Source organism: Cardiocondyla obscurior, linkage group LG28, assembly GCF_019399895.1.
Source record: "Cardiocondyla obscurior isolate alpha-2009 linkage group LG28, Cobs3.1, whole genome shotgun sequence".
NCBI classification, from domain to species: domain Eukaryota; kingdom Metazoa; phylum Arthropoda; class Insecta; order Hymenoptera; family Formicidae; genus Cardiocondyla; species Cardiocondyla obscurior.
In genome coordinates this window covers 972,930-995,776 of record NC_091891.1, presented here as the reverse complement: position 1 = coordinate 995,776, position 22,847 = coordinate 972,930, and the positions used below count along the sequence as shown (strand labels likewise).

The 22,847-nt window shown below is 36.9% G+C and overlaps 7 protein-coding genes across 12 annotated transcripts; 4 read left to right on the top strand and 3 right to left on the bottom strand.

Annotated features, from left to right (window-relative positions):
• The first annotated feature begins 203 nt into the window (after window positions 1–203).
• Xmas (RRM_XMAS2 and SAC3_GANP domain-containing protein xmas) lies at window positions 204–6,143 on the top strand. Of its 2 annotated transcripts, none has more exons than XM_070673399.1 (4): window positions 204–420; window positions 505–4,522; window positions 4,659–4,940; window positions 5,025–6,143. In XM_070673399.1, exons 2-4 carry the CDS (start codon window positions 537–539, stop codon window positions 5,599–5,601), a joined length of 4,845 nt encoding a protein of 1,614 aa, XP_070529500.1. In that variant the 5' UTR covers window positions 204–420; window positions 505–536; the 3' UTR covers window positions 5,602–6,143. The 2 variants fall into 2 exon arrangements, with proteins under 2 accessions (XP_070529500.1, XP_070529499.1); XM_070673398.1 differs by having other exon boundaries at window positions 204–425.
• Window positions 6,144–7,374: 1,231 nt separating this feature from the next.
• On the bottom strand, window positions 7,375–9,547 carry Heix (UbiA prenyltransferase domain-containing heix). 2 transcript variants are annotated; one of them, XM_070673424.1, is made up of 2 exons: window positions 9,388–9,547; window positions 7,375–8,818 (listed from the first exon to the last, which is right to left on the bottom strand). In XM_070673424.1, exon 2 carries the CDS (start codon window positions 8,801–8,803, stop codon window positions 7,793–7,795), a length of 1,011 nt encoding a protein of 336 aa, XP_070529525.1. In that variant the 5' UTR covers window positions 8,804–8,818; window positions 9,388–9,547; the 3' UTR covers window positions 7,375–7,792. The 2 variants fall into 2 exon arrangements, with proteins under 2 accessions (XP_070529525.1, XP_070529524.1); XM_070673423.1 differs by lacking the exon at window positions 9,388–9,547 and adding an exon at window positions 9,069–9,206.
• Window positions 9,233–10,862, top strand: LOC139112427 (uncharacterized). Of its 3 annotated transcripts, none has more exons than XM_070673435.1 (4): window positions 9,233–9,341; window positions 9,897–10,131; window positions 10,226–10,504; window positions 10,574–10,862. In XM_070673435.1, the coding sequence occupies exons 2-4, from the start codon at window positions 9,917–9,919 to the stop codon at window positions 10,728–10,730; spliced, it is 651 nt and encodes a 216-aa protein (XP_070529536.1). In that variant the 5' UTR covers window positions 9,233–9,341; window positions 9,897–9,916; the 3' UTR covers window positions 10,731–10,862. The 3 variants fall into 3 exon arrangements, with proteins under 3 accessions (XP_070529536.1, XP_070529534.1, XP_070529533.1); XM_070673433.1 differs by lacking the exon at window positions 9,233–9,341 and adding an exon at window positions 9,704–9,832; XM_070673432.1 differs by lacking the exon at window positions 9,233–9,341 and having other exon boundaries at window positions 9,737–10,131.
• A 100-nt stretch (window positions 10,863–10,962) lies between these two features.
• Pus10 (Pseudouridine synthase 10) lies at window positions 10,963–13,160 on the top strand. Its single transcript, XM_070673411.1, has 7 exons — window positions 10,963–11,156; window positions 11,247–11,345; window positions 11,438–11,745; window positions 11,839–12,044; window positions 12,125–12,250; window positions 12,330–12,522; window positions 12,654–13,160. The coding sequence occupies exons 1-7, from the start codon at window positions 11,016–11,018 to the stop codon at window positions 13,081–13,083; spliced, it is 1,503 nt and encodes a 500-aa protein (XP_070529512.1). The 5' UTR covers window positions 10,963–11,015; the 3' UTR covers window positions 13,084–13,160.
• Window positions 13,161–13,208: 48 nt separating this feature from the next.
• On the bottom strand, window positions 13,209–15,168 carry Aurb (aurora B). Its single transcript, XM_070673422.1, has 7 exons — window positions 14,937–15,168; window positions 14,620–14,757; window positions 14,281–14,472; window positions 14,066–14,200; window positions 13,817–13,975; window positions 13,475–13,706; window positions 13,209–13,406 (listed from the first exon to the last, which is right to left on the bottom strand). The coding sequence occupies exons 1-7, from the start codon at window positions 15,095–15,097 to the stop codon at window positions 13,308–13,310; spliced, it is 1,116 nt and encodes a 371-aa protein (XP_070529523.1). The 5' UTR covers window positions 15,098–15,168; the 3' UTR covers window positions 13,209–13,307.
• A 1,477-nt stretch (window positions 15,169–16,645) lies between these two features.
• On the bottom strand, window positions 16,646–20,116 carry Alphasnap (Alpha-soluble NSF attachment protein). The gene is made up of 5 exons (XM_070673425.1): window positions 19,831–20,116; window positions 19,198–19,394; window positions 18,860–19,125; window positions 18,591–18,764; window positions 16,646–18,450 (listed from the first exon to the last, which is right to left on the bottom strand). Exons 1-5 carry the CDS (start codon window positions 19,920–19,922, stop codon window positions 18,301–18,303), a joined length of 879 nt encoding a protein of 292 aa, XP_070529526.1. The 5' UTR covers window positions 19,923–20,116; the 3' UTR covers window positions 16,646–18,300.
• A 156-nt stretch (window positions 20,117–20,272) lies between these two features.
• Window positions 20,273–22,817, top strand: Hdm (meiosis specific with OB domains hold'em). 2 transcript variants are annotated; one of them, XM_070673412.1, is made up of 8 exons: window positions 20,273–20,425; window positions 20,701–20,832; window positions 20,903–21,171; window positions 21,400–21,622; window positions 21,767–21,883; window positions 21,985–22,147; window positions 22,222–22,429; window positions 22,518–22,817. In XM_070673412.1, exons 1-8 carry the CDS (start codon window positions 20,305–20,307, stop codon window positions 22,701–22,703), a joined length of 1,419 nt encoding a protein of 472 aa, XP_070529513.1. In that variant the 5' UTR covers window positions 20,273–20,304; the 3' UTR covers window positions 22,704–22,817. The 2 variants fall into 2 exon arrangements, with proteins under 2 accessions (XP_070529513.1, XP_070529514.1); XM_070673413.1 differs by having other exon boundaries at window positions 22,503–22,659.
• Window positions 22,818–22,847: the final 30 nt, after the last annotated feature.

The following is a 22,847-nucleotide window of genomic DNA, read 5'->3' as shown; positions in this document are numbered from 1 at the left end:
TACTCACCGCGAGAACCGTTACGGAATTCAAACTCCGTGAGGGAGCGGTACCGGGCGCGGCGCTGCTCGTTCGCTCCGCTTTCTCCGCCCCGTCGCCCTCCGCCCCGTTGCCAACCCGTCGGCGGTACGTCGTACGCGACGGGCGCCGAAGGCGTTCCCGAACCCATCGCGGAAGGTCCTTCGGCATTTTCGTTCCCGTAAAGCAGGTTAGCGTTTTGAATGCGCGCGTAAACGTGGGCCGAGACGTGGAGAGAGAGAGAGAGAAATTTGTTAGGAGATTGTTTATCCTCGCGACAGCGGCCCCCGTTGATCCCGGACAGACTGGTAGGCTGACGTTTGTTAATATATTGGACGAGACGCGGCTTGTCACGGTTTCAATGAGATTTCATTTTAAAGCACGTGAAGTCGTCGAATACATTTGTACGGTATCTACGTTGTTCTTTTCTTTTTTTTCTTGTATCTTTTTGATGCAATTTTTTACTGACATGTATGTGTAATTCGTAGGATTGAGACAAACGCTTAATTGTACGGGAGAGATGGACGAGATGGACACCGATATGATGAGAGAGGACGCAGCCTCGGACTCCTTCGTGTTCTCGAAACCGAGCGCTGTGTCGGATCTTCCAAGGATCGTTAATTTCGGCGTTGAATCGGACCATGTCTTTGTTTCCTGCAATAAGAAAAATGATTCAGCACAACTGTTCACTTTTGCAGCGCCTACAATAGTATCGAGATACGATCAGAATCGTCCATTAATTCATACTAAACTTAACAAGTATAAGCCGAAAATTACTAGAAACGCGTACAATCCTACAATCAACGTGTTCGCCAATGCTCTTAAGGATACGGGGGCGTACAAACTGTTGAAAAAGAATACCAGGACACGTACTGTCAAAGTCAATTTGGATAATTCGATAACGTGCTCCAATGTACCTAAAGCTCTGCTGACTAAAACATCAGCAAAGGAATATTTTGCAAGGTATGGAAATATCGTGAAGCTGACTATACGCCCAAAGAGGCACATAATTACAGTAGCTTATACAACAAAGACAGAGGCAAATGCCGCTTATTACACCAGCAATAATTACAAGGGTGAAAAGTTTCAAGTAGAATGGACAAAGCTGGAACCAGCGGCAAAAGCAACGATTAAAAAGAAAGATTTACAAAGGACAACAGTGACCAATCTACTTAAATCATCTGACGACGAGATAAAATCGGAATTGGAAGCTATGGCATCATCTGAGGAATATAATTTACATTCTAAAGGAACCGAATTACCCGATGTAAGCACATTACATCAGTTAAAGCCCAAACCATTGATAGTAAAATCGATTTTAACACACGACAAAGCTGTTGCAAAAAATGAGAAGCATGAAACGGACAGCCAGGCCGCTAAGGCTTTGCCACACTCGTCCATGGAAGAATTGCAGAATATAATACGTCAAGCTGCTCTCACGGTTGAAGACAAGTACAAAATATTAGAGGCACGGGATCGTCTTATGAGATTAAAGCGAATCAAGCCAGCCTCACTCGCGTCGGTCAAAGTAACGAACGGCACTTGTCCAGATATGTGCCCGGAGAAGGAACGTCTGATGCGTGAATCGCAAAGACAAGTCTCGTCGTACGAGCTGCTGGAGGGAAACGAGTACAGGATAAATCACGCGACTGCCGTGAAGCAATACTCGAGGTCCTCCGCAGATCAGGAGGAGCCGATGCCTCACGAATTAAGGCCGGTGAAATCTTTGAAGATGACCATGAGCTACTTGCTTCACGAATTGATGGATCTCTGCGAGCAAGAAAATACAAATCTGGCCGAATGGTATCACTTCCTCTGGGATAGGACGAGGGGTATCAGAAAGGATATTACGCAACAGGAGCTGTGCTGCGAGGAAAGCGTTGAGTTGATCGAGCAGTGTGCTAGATTCCACATAGTATGCTCGGAGAGACTCTGCGCGGAGGATGCGTCTGTATTTGACAAGAAAATCAATTCGGAGAACCTGACAAAATGTTTGCAAACGCTTAAGTATATGTATCATGACTTAAGAATAATGGGCGTCACCTGCGAAAACGAACCGGAATTTAGAGCGTACGTCGTCCTGCTGAATTTAAACAACGGTAACTTCATGTACGATTTGCAACAGCTGCCGAAGTCCGTGCAAAAGTCACCGGAAATCCAGTTCGCGGTAAAAGTATACTTCTCATTGGAGTCGAATAATTACTACAAATTTTTTAAGCTCGTTCGGGAGACGACTTATTTGAACGCCTGCATTCTTTTAAGGTACTTCAACCAAATCAGATTGAAAGCTCTTTCGATAATGGTGAAGGCGTACTGTAGAAGTACTTCGACCGCATTTCCGTTGTACGAGTTAATGGATATTCTTGGCTTCGAGGACGAAAACGAAGCTATACATTTCTCTGTACAAACCGGATTGAACTTGTCGAACGACGAGCTGTACATCCTCCTGAATCGTCAGAGTTTTAGCATGCCTGCGGGTAACATCGCGCAAAGAAGAGCTTGCAACTTGATAGAGTCCAAGAGGATCAACTTGAATTTTAGTATCGGACAGTGCATCGCCGGTAGAAAAATGCCGGAGAAGACTTACAAAAATCATAAGCCGCATAACAGTTTCGACGCGCACGGCTACCTGATGCCGGAGTCTGTCAACGCCGCGGATCAAACCGTCGACGCTTTCTCCGCGGGGCGAAACGATCCGTACGAATTCGTGGAAGAAAAGGAGACGAAGAGGATACCGAAGCTGACTTCGATCCGGGATAAAATCACCAGGGACAGCCGCTCGCAAACTCGGAAGCAGCCGACGAGCGCGAGCAACGAAGCGGACACGTTTAAGCATCAGCCAGTTTCAGAGCCGGCCACTTCGAGCGTCTTCAAAACGGACACGTGTAGTCAATCCAAACCGAAGGAATTTAATGCATTCGGGAACAAAGCTAACTTTGGAACTCGAGCTAACGTAACGACAAAAGTAACGACTTCTGAAAAATATTCTAACGATAAAGATACTGCGAGCAACGAGAAACAACAAGCAGCGACGTTCGGCGGCAGCAATACTCTTAATGATAATCCGTTTGCGGGTGGCCCATCCGTGTTTTCGAAGCCGGAAATATCACGTAATGCAGAGCCGGTTCCACCGTTCGTAATGGCCGTAAACAAGAGTATATTCTCCGGTGCCGAAGGAAATATCTTTACGAGGAATAGCACGCCCTTCGCTCCCTCGCCATTCGCTAATAAACATTTTCCCGTTCCAGTGCCTACTCAACAATCGACATTCGCAGATGATACGGATAAGGCGACGAAGGAACGAAGTGTCGTTCACAAGAGGGAACAAAAAGTTCAAGAGGAAGCACTCGTGGCTGAGAAAGCGAGGCTCGAGAAACTGGAGCGCGCGAGGAAGATGAAACAAATTGAGGAGCAATCGGAGGAGATTTACAACGGCTTGCACATGGAGGTCACTCGCGAGATCTGTTCGGCGGTTGTCAGGCAGGAGATTGAGAGAATAGAAATGTACGACACGCTGAGCAGGAAAATTCTCACGGACATGATCGGCGAGGTAACGCACGAGATGTGCGACTCGGCATTGATCGAGGAGATTGACCGACAGCGAAAATTACAAGCGATGTTACAGCGGATCAAAAACCGCGCGATTGTAAAATATGTTAACGTCTGGAAGCGGCACGTGTCGAGAACAAAGCGGCAGAGAGCAGCGCTGGAAGACACGCCGGTTTGGCTGCAGAAGCATTCCGTGGAGGAAACCGCACGGATGCTCTACACGAAAGGGCAGGAGGTCGTGATACAGAATATGCGAAGACGACGGGGCGAATCGGAAGACGTTGCACCCATCGCGACGGAAATTCTCGCGCCAATCGAGGCTATCGTGTACGCCGGCATCAAGGAGAACGTGCGATCGCTGGACATTGATCCCCTGCCCAATGTGTATTGGAAGCTCGTCATCTCCTGGCCGGACTTGGCCAACAAGCCGGTCTTGTGGTACCACAAGAAAATAATGAACGAATATTTGTACCCCGAGAATTTTACGATGGATCCTATCGTGAAGATTTATCGGCCAAATCCCTACGAAACCGTGCACGTCTGCATAAGGCATTTCGAGGGCCTGATCAGCGAACGTCACTTGGTCGGCACCGACGCGCTTCTATTCATCGCCGATGCCTCTGAGAATTATAAATCTGTTGCGAAACGTTTAACGAGGACAGTATTATCGCGGCACAAATTAATGCCCGTACCCCTCGCCTTTATCGTCCTGGGTAACGGAGACTTGGAAAATCAGAACGATAGTATAGTTTCAAATTTAGAGTCTTTCTTAGAATCTGGCTACATATCCGAATATACGATGATGTACGAAGAGAATTTATCGACAAAAATTATTTTAAATTTGACGCAAAGCACTATTTTATGGTTGACGATAAATAAATCACCGCAAAATCCGCTGGAAATGGATTATCTACGTAACGTATACGACATTTGTCTGTCCAAAGAATTGTGGCTGAGGTAAGATCACTTTTCTATTTATATTCTTATCCGATTATATATTTTTTTAAATGCTTTATGTTAATTAAAATATTATTTTAAGACAGTAAAAAAGTGAAACGTGTCATAATATTCGGTTTGCTTTTATAATTTACAGAATACTGAGCGATTCCATGTTTAACGAACATTTAACTAACGCATTGGAGGATCCAAATTTTATAATCGACTTGCACAACGAGGCTGTGAATCACTTGATAGACATAATCTTAGATCCAGAATCCATGTTATACACGAATTTTGCTCCCGAGTTAAAGAAGTTCCTTAAAAGCAGCAACACCGTGCCGTGCAGTTACGAATATTTTGACGACGTGTGGAAACGAGATGAATACAGGGCAAAACTGGAAACCACGATGAACGGTTTCATACTACCACCATGGAAGTAAGTGAGAAGTAATCGACATTATTATTGATTTTAATCTGTATTCTAGGCACTCATTAATGTCATTTATTTTCTCGGTTTCAGTGCACCATGGCCGATAACGGATATACAAGATCTACGACGACACATTATGAATTATTGCAGAGAAGTGCTATCCGACTCGAACTGCAATATTGTATTTTGCGATATATTGAGCAATCTCTTTCTTACCTCAGGCAGTTTACAAGTATCATCCTTCGTGCATATACTGTTACATGTTATCAAAGAGAAAGTGCGCCTCCTAGACGAGAATCAAATCGTCGTTTATAACAAAAATCACGTTAAGCACTTCCGGACTTTACCGTGGTGGTTCAAATCTACCATATTAACAGAATTTATGACGAACGAATTAAACTCGAATGTCACGTTAAATGAACCGGCGAGGAAACGAAAAAAATACGATAAATTGGAGAACGATTCAGACGACAGTGCGTTGGATGATGAATTTGGTTTACTGGCAGAGTTTTGCGAGAGCACCAAGGCTCGCGTTATGGAAATACACTCTGTATCCATGGAGGTAGAAACTCGCCTGCAGGCGCAGCAATTGGAAAACTCGTTACTGGAAGACAAACTGAAGAATGCCTTGCTCGAAGAGATGGATCTATCAAAAGAAGAAGCATAAGTTTCTCTCCTCTTTTCGTTTAACTATAAAAATTTTTAATATCTTTTGTTACGTTTTATATTATGTATGTACATACAACATGCATTATGTTTATATACTGACATGCGATGATTTACCTCGAAATAATGTTTTCCAGTCAAATATATTTCACTGTGTAACATTGAAAATGTATTTTTTAAATAACCAAAAGGAGTACTATTAAATCGCTGCTACAATATCTTAAATGTTAAGTTATATGCACAGAACCACAAAAATAGAACTAGTCATTAATTTATTTTTTTTTTTTTTTGTAACATAATTATCTTATATGTATATACAATATGTAATTCATAGAATTATATGATTTGGAAAATATATATTTTTAACAAAACCATCGCTTTCCATATTCTTAAAGGTATTGTCATGATATTGTACATTCACAACACAGTTAAATTCTCATAGAGAAGACAAGAAAAAGAAACTTCCTCAGAAATAATGTATTATTCTGAAAGAATCAGTGCCATGAAAATATATTAAATTGTTTATTAAATTAGTCGCACAAATTTTCGTTGCTTCTTATATATTAATATACCTCTCTTTGATTTATATTGAATATTCTTTCCTTCCTCTCCCTCTTCCTTCCGATATAATACTTCTGTTACATATACATATAGAAATCGAAAGCTATGCGTCTTCAAAAAGAGATATTTAATATAAGATATTGCTTGCAACTAACAAAAGATGTTGATAACATTCATCAATGAACTGAGATCAAATGTCGTTATAATACAAGGTTTTGTGACATTATGTACAGAATATAATACAAATTGACATATTTTGCTCTCGTAAAAAATTTCTGTATAATAATTTTATACCATGTATAATCATATAAAATTTCAAAACCTGTTTTAAATTAATGTTATAATAACTCTTGTATTACCAAAACTTGTTTCATTTTGCTACGTACAGAACACATTTATTTATGTATTAATTTTATTTTTTTTTTAATATTTCATTGTTAATCGATTATCAGATAAATCCAGGTAAAAGCGAGCTATGTATTTTCATTTGGTTCCGCTATGTTTTTGATTTATTCCTAATTCGAGTCCTCTATTTAGGAAATAAATGTTACAGCCGTAAGTCTCTTACAGCGTTTAAACAAACGGTGACATTACAATATCTGTTCTATGAAAGTGTCTAAAGATTATGTATGCTACGCCATGATAGAAGTATCTGTTAGTAAAGAAGAAGTTTTATTTAATAAAAATAGAACGATTAAATTGAATATAATATGTTACCGAAAATATGATATACAGACATACGCGTTATAACGACAATGTGATCTTTGAAACATCACTCTGTTAAAATCATTACACGCGTAAGTGATAATATAAATAAAATGTTACAACAGAATAATTTCAAGTCAAAGGAATACACGTGCTACACACTTATGTGTATTCGTAAACGTACAGAGCTATAACATAAAATAAATACGCAAAAGTCTTTCTAAAGAAATTTAATTTAAGGGGTTCATATAAAATATTTACTTGACTCGTAAGTAAAAAAGAAAAGAGACATGAACGAAGGGCTGTATTCTTCCGTTTTGTTCAAGTTTCGACATCTGCGAGAGTGATATTTTTATCTTTTAACGAAAAGTGGTAATGCAAGCGCACTATGTAAATAATTCAATTAAATCGCGGAAGCTTTACTTTACGATAACCACTTTAAAACTGATATGGATAAAATTTGTACTTGAGGTGAATGTAACATAAATATCTTTGAAAAAGAGTAACGTTTTTCTTTTTCTTTTTTTTTTTTTTTACAATTGTGCTAAATATAATTTGAAAGATTGCGTCATTCGTGGAGATCGAGATCTTTTGATAAAATTTTCAAGTTTCTTAATTAACAAGTTACACCGAAAAATGTATTAATTAAAGTCCAGCTTCATCAAAACTTGAGTGCCTTGAATTTCCCTTGCAGATGACCAAAACAATCGCATCTGAATTACATTACGACATAATCAAAAATATTCAACATAATTAATTAATTTAAAAAAGAAAAAAAAAAATTGGTTTTGTGTTTTATTTTTTTGGCTTGTTCAGAGTTGCATTTTCAATTGCAATTCGAATAAAATTTTATTGAGAAAAATGTCACCGGCTGGTCGGATACAAGAAGTGTAATTCAAGACGATGCGAAAGCTCTATGAATGAATTTACAGATAAGGAAGCGAGCTCACGAGCCAACAAGCAACGACATACAAGATACCTAGAAACATATTTAATCTGGCTGTCTGTTTAGGCACATTTTGAATTCTATGCGGATTGCGAAATTCCTTTTCTATTTTGAAGGCGGTCGGCAGAGTGACCACTGGCAGTAAAAACCAGATGGAATAGCTGAACGCCCATGCTATTAGATTTATGTATGGTGCAAATAGTAAAAAAGCATATAAAAAGTGAGACGCGGTGTGACCTATATAGATTGCTAGAGTCACAATCCCCGCTTTCTTATCGCTCTCCATATCCCTCGTGTTGTTACTGTGCAAAATAGCCTCGGTGTTTAAAGCGAGCGGTATCGCATAATAAATTGTTCCTAACTCAACGTAGCCGGTTTGCGCCATGAACGCGAATAAAACTGAGATTGGACCGAATATGACTAAGATAAGTACATCGCCTAGCGCGATATATTTGAATCCTATACCTCCTGTGTAGAGGAAAGAGGAGGACAGGCCCCCGAAGTACACTAGGGCCAGATGTTCCATCTTTGCAGGTGAAATCGCCGCCAGTAGGACGAATCCTAAGCAGCCCACCGCGTACAAGAGTGCCCCCAGCGTCACTAATCTGTCTTTGGACAGCAAATGATCTACCAATATTCTGTCGTCGCTCTTTCTGCTATCAACACCTTTCACATAATCAAAATAGGTGTTCACTACGTTACCAGCACCGTGCACACAAAATACCACGAGTACAGTCAGAATCAGTGATATCCAACTAAAACTATCCGTCGACCGATACGCGAGGATCGAACCGAGGAACGTTGGCATCAGCGATGCGCTCAGCGACCATGGTCGAACTGCTAGGAAGTATGACGACCAGTTCATTAGAGTGGAGTCCAAGGCCGTTGCCGACGGCGCCGACGATGACACTAAGGACGAGTGGTGGACATTGTTCCCCATTGAGTTATCTTCAATCTGCTCGGTCAGGTTTTGAACACCGTTGGACATCATGTTTCGTATACAGTACTGGAAAAAAATAAAAAAAAAAAAAAAAAGAAAACGACATAATTAAAGTGCTAAACGCTAAGGAAATCGACAACGCTAAAGAAATCGACCACGCTATAAAAATCGCGATTTCAAAGTTAACTTGTCAAACGACAAGGCATTCCGCGAATGCAATACTATAATACACCCCCGTTGTAATCGTAATTTTTAAGAAATTCGCTCAGCGTTGTATTAAAATAAAATTAAAGAAAGGTGGAAAGTGATTACCGACCGATATTAATCGTTGAAAGATGCCACGACGCACAAGGTCCATCGGTGCATCGTACTTAACGGTATCCTGACTTCATGCCATGTACGTAATGCATCGCCCGTGCGTTTTCACGTGTCAAACTTCGTTAAACGTCGGCGAATAAGCGGCAAGATAACCGAACGCGTAAACGGGGGAAGCAAAGGGTCATGTCGCGGGGATATTTTTCCGGACGATATCCTCCGCCGAGCGAAGACTGTCACCCTCGCGTTCTCGATTTACGCGACCAGCCGTGAGGTGAGAAAAGGAGAAAAAAAAAAAAAAAAAGAGAGAGAACCCCCACCTGAGATTCCTTTCGAAGACAGATACGGACGAAGTTAGGTTAGGACCAAGACGCTGCTCGTGGAAGCTCGCGTAACGTTTCGAGCCTCGCGCGCGTGCTGGTGCATCATATAATCCTCCGCCGCCACGTCGGTGCTCGCTCGGACGGCATTACGAATTAACAATGCGAATCCACGAAACTCTGGACGATCCCTCCCTCTCTCCTCTCCTCCTAGTCCTTTCTGTCCTTTACGAAAGCTCACATACATATATTACATATACCTGTCGAGACCATGGCGGATCTGTACGTTCGGTTCGTTCTACCCGCGCGACCTGCGCCATTTTACGTTGATCTCGCGAAATCTGCGTTCATAAATCACCTCAATCTCGTCTTGATCCGTAAGGCACAGTCCACAAATCCAGCTTCAAGCTGGTCCCCCGAGCTCAACAAGCATCTAATTTCCTCAGTATGTTCTAATGCATATGATGGATCTACTTTTCTCAATTTTCTGTAATATCCTCATGTTGCAGAAAATTGCTTACTTAGAAAAATGGAGATTTTGCGACGTACGAATAGGACAGTCGATATATCGGAGCCGATATTAGCGGAAGACAGTACATTTACGACGATAGCGTTGTCGTTGAAAGCGATTCTGGAACAATTAGACGTGACGGCTAAACACCACGATTATCTGGTTGCTCTGCTGCTCGTTTTACTGGCAGAATGTGGATTTAGTGTAACGTCTACTACTGACCCAACAAAATGGTAATATACTACACAACTTATACGACGTAAAACTTTGACGTTGTCTTTTTTTTTTGTTGTAGGCGCTTATTAATTTCTGTTAATTTATTTACAGGGAGAAAAATACACGATTAGTTTCTATACCCACCAATTGGAAATCCCAAGAAACGGGAATATACGAAATATATTTGACGTTGCGTAATATACATTTAATTGATTTTAAATCAAAGTTAATCGTAATACCTTACGGTGATAAGCTGGTAGTTAATTTATTGTCGCATACCTTAAGAAACAGAAATGTTTACTGTATGGTTGTACAGACATTGAAGTATGTGAACCCATATACGAGTAACTTGTTCGTTCGGTATATGAACGTTAAGGAATTATCACACAGGTAATGTTCTGTCATGTGTCATGTCGGTTGTGCATCAATTATTATCTTAAGACTTGCTTTCTCTTTCAGGTTCAAAAATATGCTAGCACACCCTTTGCATAGAGATATATTATTGGCATCGAATCTGATGGGTCCGTGTTTGGAGTGCCTACCAACAGAATTGCGTTTGAAAATTTTAAATATGCTGCCATCGAATAGTTTGAATTTTTTATATATGTATAAATAAAAGTGCCTAATAGCGCTTCCGAATTTAATTTGTAATTAATGCTGAACATATAAGATACTTGCATAATGCATTTATAAATTGTATGACTTGCATAAAATAGAAAATTAATTTAATAAATATATATTTTTTTAATACTTTTGTCATTTATTATCTTTTTTTTTACTTTAATATATATATATATTTTTTTTTTTAATTTAATTTTTTTTTTTTACGAAAATATTTTTCAGGTTATGTAGTAGACAACATGTGGCTTATTGAGGTTAGTAAACACAATTTTGATTCAAAATGAACACTGGTGCAACAGAGGAAGAAAGAAAGATTTTTCACTTTCTTAAATCCCAAGGGTGTTGTTTAAGATGTTGCTTTCGTTTTATTGGATGCCGCACGGCAGAATATTATTGCAAACCTTACGAATTTGCTGTACAGGTAAATTTATTTTAAAAAAACCGTGGTATCAATTCTCGATGAATTATTAATTTAATTATAATATTTAATAACTTCAATTTAATATTATAGTTGAATTATGCGAATGAGGGAGATTTTACAGAAAAAACACCTTGCATTGCGTGCTTAGGAGTTCTCCAAGACAAGGCACAAGAAAATGTAGTTACAAAAGTAAAGTATTAACAATATATATTTAATTCTGCGCGTTTTATTTAGTATTATATTCCCGATGTTTAATCGATTTTTTTTTCAACCGCACGCAGATAGTAGAAAAAGTGAAGGAAAAAGATTATGACTGCAAGACGTTCACTTGTGCACTGATAATTCCTGTATCTGTGAAGTTGAGAGAACATATATTGTACGCTTACATGTCTAAGGAGATAGACATGCATGATTACGTCTTAAATACTTTTAAAATGAAACTACAAAATGTCAAAGATAGTTGGAAATCTTTTATAATTCCACAACTTGAACAGGCTACAGGCAAACGTGCTGATCTATCGACACCATCACCCTTTCTTATTGAAATTTTTTTAGCATATGCCGATGACGAATTAATATTTTCAGGATTGTAAGTATTTTTTCCGGAACTTATTAAATACGAAACAAACCGGCTTTTTACAAATTTATTTTAAGAACCACTTTTTTTTTTTCTCACTTACAGAATGAACGAACATAAAGAAACCAATTATAAGCAAAGGAAGAGAAAATGTAATAATAATAAGTTTAGTAGGAAGAATGTTGACAATTTACTGATTGAAACGACGGATGAGCAACTCATGCAACATATTAAAATTTCGCAAATTACGCCAAAAACGTTCGTTCACGTTGACGATATTTTATGTTCTCATAGCAGTTTATTCATAGGAGGTACTATTACTATTCGAGCGTTTACTAAATAATCTTTGCAACGCGTTAAAAGAGTTTTTTTTATAGTCTTAAAATTTCAGGACGTTACAACAAATTCTCCAGAAAACTTAGTCAAACGCCATGGCTCATAAACGGTGAGAAAAAAGTAGAGACCTCGGTGCAAGACCTGCTTTGTAATCCCATCGCAGAAATTGTGAAAGCAGAATGTACGTTTCGATTATTTGATTATGTTATTTTATAGTATATGTTATTTTTTGATACGCTATAAAATGTTTGTTCGCGCAGCGATAAAATTTTTATCATCGGGAAGAGAAGACGTCGATGTTAGGAACATTTATAATGGTCGACCATTTGCTGTCGAACTATTGAATCCTCACATGACTGATATCACGACTGAAATTTTAGCGCATCTAACCGAAAGCATTAATCAATCTACTAAGCAGGTTCAAATAACGTCGAGCTTAAAAATTCTTACGAGGTACGTTTTCTAAATTTATTTAAAATAATAAAATTATAGGACGTAAGATAAAATTAAATACTATGAACAATCGTTGACGAATAACTTAAATTGTTAAAAAGATAATGCCGAATATACACTTACTTTTGCAGGTTTGATTTGAAAAAGCTCAAGGAAGGTGAGAACGTTAAAACGAAGTTTTATCGGGCATTATGCGTCTGTCGAAACGCAAGTGAAAATTTATCGCAATTGGAACACCTAAATAAATTAAAAAATGTGAAAATTATTCAAAAAACGCCAGTGAGAGTATTACATAGAAGGCCATTGAGTCCACGAACGCGCATTATTTACGAAATGCGTGCACGTTGGGTAAAACCGCATGAACTGAAGTTATTACACACTACTGTCGAGAGCAACGACTCGTTTTTCGTTCTCGACGTCAAGACGCAAGCGGGGACATATGTGAAAGAATTCGTGCACGGAGATTTCGGTAGAACTAAACCGAGCTTGTGCGATTTTCTTAATGCTGAAGTAGATATTATAGCATTAGATGTAACAAGTATTAATTTAAATTGGCCATAATGTAAATCATATTTAGTATTATATCCGATAAAAAAAAAAAAATAAAATAAAAAAAAAATAAAATAAAATAAAAAAAACGGATATAGAAATCGAATATGAATATATTATTGAATTAATAAAGAATATTGGATGAAAAAGATATTCGTATTTAATTTTTAATTCATCCTTACGCGATATAAATTACCTGTATTCATAAAAATAATTTTCTTAAATCTTTTTAAAGTTTAAGCCTTTCTCTTAGGCGAAACTTTGTGTTCTACGATCCACGGATGTCTTTTAACTTCAGCCAAGGAAATTCGTTCCGTACTTTTTTTCTTGATCAGCTGTGAAAATAAATTTGCAAATTAATAATTTTCATCATATGTATTTCGATATAAAGCACAAACGTCACCTTGGATATGAGATCTTTGGCAGAAGGTTTGATCTGTTCCGGCCACTGTACATTTATAGTTTTTATCTTTGCATAAGTTTCTTGTGTGGAGCCGCTTAAAAAAGGCGGTTGTCCGGTAAGAAACTCGTAACAGAGAATTCCTAAGCACCAATGATCAACATAAAAATCATAAGTCTGTCCCATTACCATTTCGGGAGGTAAATAATCCAACGTTCCGCATAACGTGTCTCGTCTAAAAAACATTTTAATTTAATTATTAAAAAAAAAAAAAATTTTTTTTAATTATAACGTAATATTAAATATATAGTAAAAAAAAAAAAAAAGTATGAACTTTGCACTGACTTTGAAGATGGCGCGTGCACAGACCATCCAAAATCTGCAAGTTTTATATCTCCACTGTAAGTAAGTAACAAATTCTCAGGCTTTATATCTCTGTGAATTACGTTATTTCTGTGACAATACTCCAAAGCGTCGGCCACTTGATAAGTATATTTAGCAGATCTAAAAAAAAATATTTTGTATAACTTTTAAAAATTATAACTGTATAATAAATTATATAATTAAACTATGCTTAAGATCACAAATACGTACAAATGTTCGTTAAATCTCTCGTTTGGCTGTCGTTTTAATTCTTTATACAATTCACCTCTTGCTGCAAATTCCAATACCAAATAAATTCTCTTCTTATCATAAAAATATGTTAACAGTTGAAGAATATGTGGATGTCTAAAAATTTATAAATAAAAAAATATTTGAGAAAATCAGCAATAAACATTTTTTAAATACAACATTTACAAAAGACATACCTCAAATGCGATTGTATTTCAATTTCTCGCATCACTTGCTTCTCCACACGCCCTTTTATTAACTCAACTTTGTACAATGTCTTTAGAGCAACCATATACTGAGAAGTCTTTTCCCTGGCTAGAAACACACGACCAAATTTTCCTCTTCCTAATGGTGAGCCAATTTGAAAATCATCCAAACTCCATTGATAACTTTAATTAAACATATTAATTTTTTTTATTAATTAAACATAAAACGATTAAACATATAAAAGACATTGAATAAATATTCAAATACATTTACTTAAATAATTTTAAAACTTTTTTATTATTCTATTTTATTATTCTATTATTATGTACCTTTGACCTCTGGTGTTTATATGATCCATCATTTTATGCATTGTATTTTGAATAACTTCTTTATATTCAGTAGGCATGTTTGATGATGACAAATACTTGGGCATAGGTTCCATTATAGCCAAAATATTACGTGCAATACTGAAAAAAAAATTAATCAATTAATAAAAACAATATACAAAACTGTGAAATTATTTTAAATCAACAATAAAAAAATATCTATGAACCCAAAAATTATTACATAGGAAATACATGTCAAAATGTTTACAATAAAATTTTCTCTCTCACGTAGCACAATTAATGCCATCATTATTACTTACGTTAAATTTAAATATACAGACGGTGACACACTCCTAACATGCAACAAATGCCGTTGAAGAATAACACTGAAAAAAAGATTTGTAAAATAAATAATTTGTCTCGCGAATTCAACTAGCAACACGTCTTGTAGCACCAGCTGTAACAGCCGTTTCCCTCGCATTTGAATTTTCAAGGATTTAAGTAGGTAGAGACTCTACTGTAGAGTGAGAGAATTATAGAGAGACGAGAGACACCTTGCGCAACAGCCGCAAATTACATAAAAACACAGCGAAACCAATCGCAAGTGTCGATTCTAAAAGTGCGTTCCTAAACTCATTAAAAAAAAATATGCTGCAACCGCTAAATTTAAATAGAAAAAAAAAATGTTTTTTTTTTTTATTATATGTGCATTTTATGAATGCATTCAGGAGAGCAGCCGCTCAGTAAGCTAACGAAAATTTGCACAAGTAAATTGGATTACATTTAAACCGTATTTATTTTAAATTTACCGCTATTAAATCTCTAAAATGATACATATAATCGTTCAAGCATATTTTGAAACTAAAATCGACTATTAATGTATTTGAAATATTGTATAAATGTTACGTTTTTTTTACGGTAGCGCAACTTTTCTCTCTGTGTAATAATTATTATACATTATTTCTCTATAACAATGAAATTTTATATAGAATCTTTAAGTGCATTATTACGTTGGGCAAATTTTAATCGCTATGCATTTTATTTCTTAGAGAATGTATACTAAATACTAGCATAAACTCTGATTATACATTTCAAGTATTACAAAGAAAATTTAACTTCCATTATATGTATATAACTAATACGAATACAAAGAAAAGTTTGAAAATTATATACAGGTAAATAAATTAATCATTTCTTATATATATATAAAAGAGAGAAACGCAAAATTTTGTCTCGTCGCAATTACATTTGCAATTAAACCGTATAACAAACTCCCTTTGCGCGTGCGGCGTGTACCTTAATAGGAATTGATAAAAACAAAAATTATAACAACGTATCTCAATATACAGACGTATATAAAATACAAGTAACAAGAAGGATGAACATTTCATGATGCATAGTAAAATATATAAAACACATATATGTATATATACGATGCATACATATACATATAATCCTGTCTAATACAAAACTGCAATATAAATTAAATATATAGAATGTAATTATATGCTAATAATAAATTTCTCGATCTATTAACATACAACGGTATAAACAATCGGTGCAAACTAAAATATTCACGTTCATGTTGTACAAAGTAAATTATTCCATTTCAGCTTATCCGGCTATTCATCGATTCCTGTCATCTCCAATAGATTAAATAACGCACAGTGCCTTCTTCAAGATACGCATGGAAGCGTGTGACACCAACGAACGAGATAAATGTCAACGCGCATATTAAACTTTACTACTATGCGCCGACCTCCGTGCAAAACCGCAACCAAAAGCACGACGACGTAGTCGTTCGAAATCTCGCGTAATTCACGCACGCGTTGTAAACTTAAACGCAGAATACAAAATACGCCTACGAACAATGGTTACAAATTAAACGAAGTAAATTATTGCGCCCTTAAAAAAACAATTAACTAAATTAATATTACAAAATCGTCGCTTTTTATCACGCATGGTTTTAACACGGAGCACCTGCACAAAAATATTTTGCCTGGCTTCCATTTCGTTTCTTTCGAAAAAAAAAAAAACAACTGTGCACTGTGAACGTGGAGTTTGAAATTTTTATTATACGTGCGCCCCCATTCTTCTTCTTCCTTTTTTTTTCCTTTTTCTATTTTTCAAATAAGTATACATACGCTTACGCTAGGTGCATGTTCCGTTTTAATCGCGTGCATGCAGATAATTCTTTCTATTCCTAGTTAACAGCGGAATTGTATCATGTCACTGAAATATTGTACCAATATATATATATTTAATTATTTATGTACGATACTCTTATATAAAATGCGAAGATTCTTAACGCGACCGTTGTTAAATCAATTTCGAGCGTCCGATAAATCATAGATCTACGCTCAAGTATGTGTCCCTCGCAGTTATGACAATAATATTCAAAACCTTTTTTTCATAACATTAATGTGTTCTACATTTTTCTATCAATATTGAAAATAAAATAAGATGATGTTTGCGATAACGTTAAATTAGTTAACTGCATGGATTACAAATTTATATCTTATGAAAACAAATGCGCAGTAACATTAAGTGAAAAGAACGTAAAGAAATCTGCATACTCAAATCCTGCATACACAATCATTACGATTATTTTAACTGTAAATGCACTTCGCGATCGTGTTCCCTATCCGCTTGTTTCTTTTTATTTTTTTATATTCTTTTTATTTGTAGGAGTACGCTTATCCGTAGGCGATAAGTACTAATTAATTAGATAAGATACAGCACTACGTTATTGCAGAAAACAATGTGTAACGGACACATCGAAGTGTATCTTTAGTTCAATATTCGGAAGGAATATGTGTGGTGTTATGCTAATAATCACTCTGTTTAAGGATGTAAATCTATACAAATAGTAGCCGTATTTTAAATCACACGAATATAAAAAAAGAAAATCAAAAAGATCGAAGAGAAGAAAAATAAAAAGAGAGAAGAAAAAAAGAATTACAAACTGTACCAATTACATTATCTTAATATTTTGGCAGTGCAAGAGTGACAAATGACGACGATCGTGTTTGATCATAATTTCTTCGCCGTAAAATAAAAATAATTAAAAAAAAATTAATAATAATAACAGAATTTAATTATTAACAAAACAAAATGCATAATATTTTCTCCTCGTTTTATTAAACAAGAGAGAGATAGAGAATTAAGAAATGTTGATTATAAAATTATCTAGAAATAGAAAAAAAGTTAATAAGAAATTTGTTATTTAGGTTTTTAAACCTAAAATGTATAACAAATGTAAAACAAAATTTATAAAGCACACAAGAAGAAAAATAAGAGACTTTGATATGTAAAAAAAAGAAAAAAAAACATTTTTAATTGAATATTTGCCAAAATATCTAACAGTGAAGCTATTTGTATTACCAAACAAAATAATTGTAAAGATTACGACGTGTGAAATAATCGTTTATCACATTCTTGCATACCGTGACTCTTCATATAATTTTTATAAATATACTTAACGATTTAAAAAATGTACACTTAAAAACGAAAAACTGTCAAAAGCACGAGGGAGCAATAATAATACGGGCGGTACATTCGAATGCAAAAATGAAACTACTTTACAGACTACTTTACCAAAAGTAAAGCATGGTTTAATAACGAATACGCGTGATTTGAGAATAAAATCGTTGTTAGAAAATAATGTAAGTAGGGAACAGCTGATCAGCGTAAATCCGGATTATCGTTAATTTGCTTTTTTATACGTAACAATATTGTCGTATACCACTGGTCCAATCTTGAAATTGAATCGTATTCTTTCACTGCGTCTGTGTAACCTTCTAGATTCTGATCTTCCAAATGCTCTATCAACGTCTACAGATATACAATAATTAACAAATTATCAAATGTTAAATTAGGTGTTTCATAGCAAACTAACATTTTTGCAGAAGAAGGTAAAACTTGTCGCGAGAAATAAATCAAGTAAAGTAATTATTTCAAATGTAAAAACGTACCTTCACCAGTTTGTATTCTCTAGCGTCTTGAAAAGCGGGATACTGCTCTTGATAACGCTCAATCGCATGCTGAGCATTTAACGAATCGACACACAAGTGGCATAATGCAGCGCGAAAGAAATACTCTTTGGCGCTGTATTTTAATAAAGAACTTTCTAATGATGAGGAAGCAACCTGTAAGAAAAAAATAACGAGATTTAAATAACATTTAAATTAATAAAAAATTATAAATATTTTCAATTAGTTGCTGCTGCAGAATTTATTTTTACCTGTTCATAGATTTGAATGGCCTTATCGTAATTTTCAAGTTGCGCGGCATACTGTGCAACTTTCAGAAGACACTTATTCGCAGAGGAGTTACTTTCCTCACCGCGGAAATAATCTGCAGCCTGCTCATAATGATGTACCGCACGTTCCAAGTCAACTGCTTCGCTTTCATAAATTTCGGCTATACTTTGATGATGCTTAGCTGCCATTGTAAAACGGCCCATATCAGTATAGATCTCGATCGCTTTCAACAAGCAGCTGATTGCCTCTGTAAAAAAAAAAAACAGCACATTATCGTCAGATTTTTTACAATTTAATACAATTTATTTCCATAAATTACCATTTGTATCAGACTTTTTGAAGCAATTGGCAGCGTCTACGTAATTACTAGCCGCGTCGTGACGACTACCCGCCTTTGCGTGCAAATCTGCCGCGTCATAAAACGCCTTTCCCGCGGAACTCCACTTCTTTGCCATCTTGAACATGTTTGCTGCCCGATGGTAACATTCCACCGCTTCCTCGACCTTCGAAGAGCTCCTGCAAAGTTGAACATTGCCCTGTCACAATATAAAGTAAAACGACGCGGTGGACTTTGTTATCATCCTTCGATGACACATCGCCCAACGACATATTGGTCTGTAAACCCCTCGTCGCAGATCGCCGCGAAGCCGGGCGAGCGGGCAGTTTTACGCTCTCCGAGGAACTTTATTACGCGCGCCGTACAGCGATAACGCTCGGAGTTACGCATCGACGCATATTCAAGCGCGAGATACGCATGCACGCGCGGAAGGCCGTTCGCGCGACGTCGCAGATACATGGTAGCGGAATCGCAATGTCGCAGTGAAACGTGCGCTGGGGACGTTCTCGCGGCTCGGGGACTCGCGATTGAACGGCGAGGATGACATCGCGGGAGAGGGGTAGCGGAGGTAACACGCGCTCGGGCGAGTTCAAGTAGCGGAATCGATCGTCTCACCCAAATAGGGCTCCGAAGAAGCCCTTCGACGACGACAGCTTCCTCTCGGCCTCCGCCACCAGTTGCAGCGCCTTCTGCTCGTTGTCGGCCATCTCGAAGGCGACGACGGCGGTTCGTTTATTATTCTCTCTTTTTTTTTTTTCTTCCTCTCTCTTTACTCTCTGCCCTTTAACCCCGTGTACGAAACCCTTCCTCAGACACTACGATTCATCGACTGCAACTCAATAGATTTCACCTGATCTTCGCCGCCGTGTCGTGTCCTCCCCTCGCCCTCGCGACGTCATGAAGTTCTCGCCATCGAACGCGTGGAGGCGTTGAATGTCGCGCAGTCAGTGGCGCCAACTTTGCCCGTGAAAGGAACGAGGAACGCCGACACGTTCAAGCTGCGCGGCGTGCGCGCACGAATTATTTCGCGGCTTCCCTCCGTTTCTTTTTTCGCGCTGATAAACGGACGCGTCGCGCTAATTGTTGACCATGTCGTTTCTCTACAGACAGGAGATTAGATCTCTGCAAGTCGGCGCGCCGAATACCTTCGTCATCGGCGTAATTATAAACACCATAAACATGAGAACGTTCGACGCCACACAAACCAAATGTACGTTGCCATCTTTTTCCTTTTCACTTTATTATATTCTTGCGTTCAATTAAACGGCGAATCGAAGAGAAAAGGAAACGATTTATTAATCGATTAATTCCTAAACGGCGGATCAAATAATTCCTTTTTCCAGGAGAAAAGCTTCTCTGCTATGCGTTGCGCTATCTTCGTCATTTTCAAACGCCTTCGACTTTCTGTCGAATTCACCCGCATTCGAGAAACTAACAGACAACTTGAATAACTTGCGTTTCTTATTTAATTTTCGATCTTTGCAGTTAGCAGCGGCAAACGTAGCGTGTGGACGTTCACTTTGCGTGACTCTGAAGAGGACTTTATTAACGTCACTGTATGGGGTAGCACGGAATTCGTAAAGAAATTGTCGACTGCGTTTACCATCGGATCCGTAGGCAAGTGTTTTTCAATTCCAATAAAAATTAGGTTTGCTGTTGATAACTAAACAATGCGTTTGCTTTACAGTGGAGGTAATAAGCGCGAAAATCGTAAGACGCAATACTAACGATAGAAACGAGGCGTTCATGCCGTCGACTTCCAGCCCTTTTGCTCTAATTGTGAATGAAGGGGCGGCTCTTATACAAAATCACGACGCACCGACTCACGAACAATATAAGGAATTGCTGACGCGGCCGACGAAGAGTGTGAGCTCTGCGAAAAGCTTAAAAGTAATTTTGGATAATATAGAGGCACTGTGCGATCGCTTTGTCGATCTTCTGGTCGTCGTTACGTTTGTAAGTTGCAGGAATTAATTTTTCAAGCTTGTCGCATCGCGTTACTGTAAATTATTATTATTTATTATTTTTCATGCAAAGCAGATAAATTATTTTATTGATTATTAAGAAGAAAACGTGATTTGTAGCAGCTTCTAAAGCTTTGATCTTTCACGTGAGATTTAATATGAAAATCTTTAGCTATATTTATGAATATCAATCTGTTTTGATGATCAATCAAATATGCAGATTGCCGATGAGCGTAATATAACGACACGAGACGGACGAGCTGTAACATGTCGCAGTTTCGAGGTTGCGGACGGATCCACAGAGAAAACGGTACCGTTGATACTTTGGGACAAAGATTGGATTGCGAGATCCGCTGTTTGGAAACCGAAAGAGATGATATTGTTTCTGGCTGACGCTCGCATTGCGTACGATCAATACAAAAAGAAAACGGCGCTGAGCATTTGTATGTTAAACATTAAAATAATTCCTTCTTACAATTATTTAGGCAATAATTAATTTAGTAATGTTTCTTACATTTATAGTTAAGAATAGGTGCTGATGTATTATAGAAAATTGTACTATATTCACAATATTTATTTTACTGCAGCAAGAAGAACTTTAATCACGGAGTGTCAGAATATACCACAAGCTGTAGATATTATAAGCGCGGTACAGCGCTATGATCCTGACTCTATATGCAGTGATCCATTCGCCATACCAAATCGTAAGAATAACATATTTTACATTAAAATTATTATTAAAATATGTAATTTTGTATATAACTAATTTATATTGCCATTACTATTGTTAATTATTTGCAAACAGCGGATACTATCACGACTGTAATGACGGTGCAGCAAATCACGGAAAAGTTACAAAGAAAAGTGATCACGGAGGGTGAGAGATTGCAATTTGCAACGATCGTAAAAGCTTCGGTGACTGAAATGAATTTGGATGGTCCGATTAAAGACGTAATATCTATAAAATGGTACTTCTTTCATTTGCGATATATTATTTAACTAAAGAATTGGACTATTGTTCACACACATTTTTATTTTGTAGTGCTCTCTGTAAAAAAATTGTTGCGGAGGAGAAAGATTCTTGTATGAATTTAAATTGCCCGTCAGGCAACGGAAAACAGACACCACTAAATGCGGTAAAGTTTAATATAAAATTTAATTTGAAAGACGACACTGGGTATCTTATTGGATGTCGTTTAACTGGCGACATTGCGGAACGTGTTTTAGGCTGTACAGTTAATGAATTTCAGGTACTCTACTTAAATTAAAGTTAAACAACTGTTTTTAATTATACTTACGAGAAATATGAATTAAAAAAAAAAGGTATAATTATTACAGACAATGGCAATAGAAAAGCGTAGCGAATTGAAGTGGCAATACCTAGCACAAAAATGCGACGTTTGCTTGCACATTCTCGGGCCGACGTCTGATTTTCCGCGTCCTTTGTATAATATCTTGTCTATTCAACCGGATGAGGAAATAGAAGAAGCTATCGAACAATTTGCAAATATATCCGAATATTAATATTTAATATCTTTGATTTAATACTAATAATTTTTTATGATTCATTATAAATAATTACTAAATATAAGTTAATTTTACTTCACATTCGCAAAAATATTATACAAATATATCTAAAACAATAAAATTTTTTTTTTTTTTTAATAA